Source organism: Cyprinodon variegatus, unplaced genomic scaffold (assembly GCF_000732505.1).
Source record: "Cyprinodon variegatus isolate N-32 unplaced genomic scaffold, C_variegatus-1.0 Scaffold206, whole genome shotgun sequence".
Classification (NCBI taxonomy): domain Eukaryota; kingdom Metazoa; phylum Chordata; class Actinopteri; order Cyprinodontiformes; family Cyprinodontidae; genus Cyprinodon; species Cyprinodon variegatus.
In genome coordinates, this window is record NW_015150659.1 from 1,141,137 (window position 1) to 1,142,922 (window position 1,786).

At 39.6% G+C, this 1,786-nt stretch overlaps 1 protein-coding gene across 1 annotated transcript in view; it reads left to right on the forward strand.

Annotated features, from left to right (window-relative positions):
- The window catches only part of LOC107088091 (alpha-1,6-mannosylglycoprotein 6-beta-N-acetylglucosaminyltransferase B-like), an 83,150-nt gene extending 82,706 nt beyond the window's left edge, over positions 1-444 (forward strand). The window contains exon 10 of the mRNA XM_015380031.1: positions 152-444. Coding sequence (XP_015235517.1) covers positions 152-444 — 293 coding nt within the window. The remainder of the gene's footprint in view (positions 1-151) is intronic.
- Positions 445-1,786: the final 1,342 nt, after the last annotated feature.

Sequence of the window (1,786 nt, forward strand, 5' to 3'; positions counted from 1 at the left end):
CTTATAAGCAGCGGCTGAACTTCTCTTCGGTGCTGTTAGTGTTAGATCAGTCACGGTTAGCAAACCTGAGCCAACCAACCTGTCAGATCCTCTGACTCTCCTGAAACCCTGAACCTGAACCTAATCAGTTCTTGTCCTCTCTTTCTCCTAGGAAGACTTGATTGTAACCTGGAGCTCTGGAAGAACTCATCATCAGAAAACCTGCCTGCCTGCTCTCAGAAGCCAAACCTGAGAATCAAACTGTCTGAACCAGCCTGCCTGTTCTCAAGGAGAGAAACTCAAGGACTGGACACCAACAAGTCAGAAGTCAAGCCCTGCCGCTGCCTAGCCCTCTGCCGATCCTCTGTCTCTGGATCCTTCTGGTTCCCTCCCTCTGACGCTCAGCTTGAACCACAGATCAGTGAATCCTGTGTGACCCGCTCCGTATCTGTTTCCAGAATCTGATCTTAGCCCTGTGTTTATAAATAAACTGTTTAACCTTTCTACAGACTCCTTTGTGTTCTGCATTTGGGCTGGAAACAACCACCCATCATGACACTAGTATCTTTTTTAAAAGGTTTTGAGCTCATCAAGGTCAAATGCAGAGATCAACTGAGTTTTGGTAACTCAGCTAGTTTAGATGATACAGTAATTCCCAAATATTTGATATTTCCTGATTGCACTTATAGACCTAAGGGATTCTGTAGAGAGCAATTAATTGGTAGTACTATAAATTTAGACGAAATTATAGAGTAATCTAAGACTTTTGAGAAAGACTAGTAATCTAATTACTTGAGAGAGGCAAGTGTTTGAGTGCTGGAGATAAAGTAACATTAGTTTGTCTGATTGTAGCAGCTAGAGGCTCAATGAAAATGGTAAAAAGTGAGGGGGAGAGCGGGCATCCCTGTCTGGTGCCCCTCTGGAGAAAAGCTGGAAGATGTTGGATTATTTGTCCTGACACAGGCTGTTGGGAAGCTGGAGAATATTTTTAACCAATTTATAAAGGAATTGCCAAAACCAAATTTATGTAGAGTAGCAAATAAAAATGTCCAGTTTACTCTATCGAATGCTTTTTCTGCATCTAAAGACAATATGTAGTATTTAATATATTTACTGTAGGGATAATCTATTAAATTCAGCAGTCTGCATTTGTTAGTGGATGACTACCTTCTTCAATGAAACCAGTTTGATCTGGGTGGATTATGAGAGGAGCGACTTTATCTAATCGTTTTGCTAAAACTTTACAGATTATTTTAATATCCATATTAATTAAGGATATGGGACGATAGCTGGTGGGAAACATAGGATCTTTGCCTGGTTTAAGCAGGAGACTAATGGTGGCAGAATTCATATTAACCGGAAATTTGCCATTATCTATAGTTTCCTGCAGCATTCTGTGGAACGTTGGGGCGAGAATGTTCCAGAACTCTTTATAGAACTCAGTAGGGAACCCGTCTGGACCTGGAGCTTTATTGTTTGGCATGCTTTTTAATGCTTCCTGAACTTCAGCTGTAGACAGCGGTGAGTCCAGGGTCGCTCTTTCACTCTCTGATAATTTAGGAAGAGTTATTTTATCCAGAAATTGCTTGATATCATTATCTGATGGATTTAACTGTGATGTGTATAAAGATTTATAGAAATCTGGGAAGGCATTGTTAATATCCTCCGGATCCTGTAATATATTACTAATTGAGTCTGTAACTGCAAATATAGTCATTTTTTCTATGTTTATTTTTAGATAATTAGCTGAGAAACTTCCTGACTTATTGCTATGTTCAAAGTTTTCTATTTGGAGTCTTTGTATTAA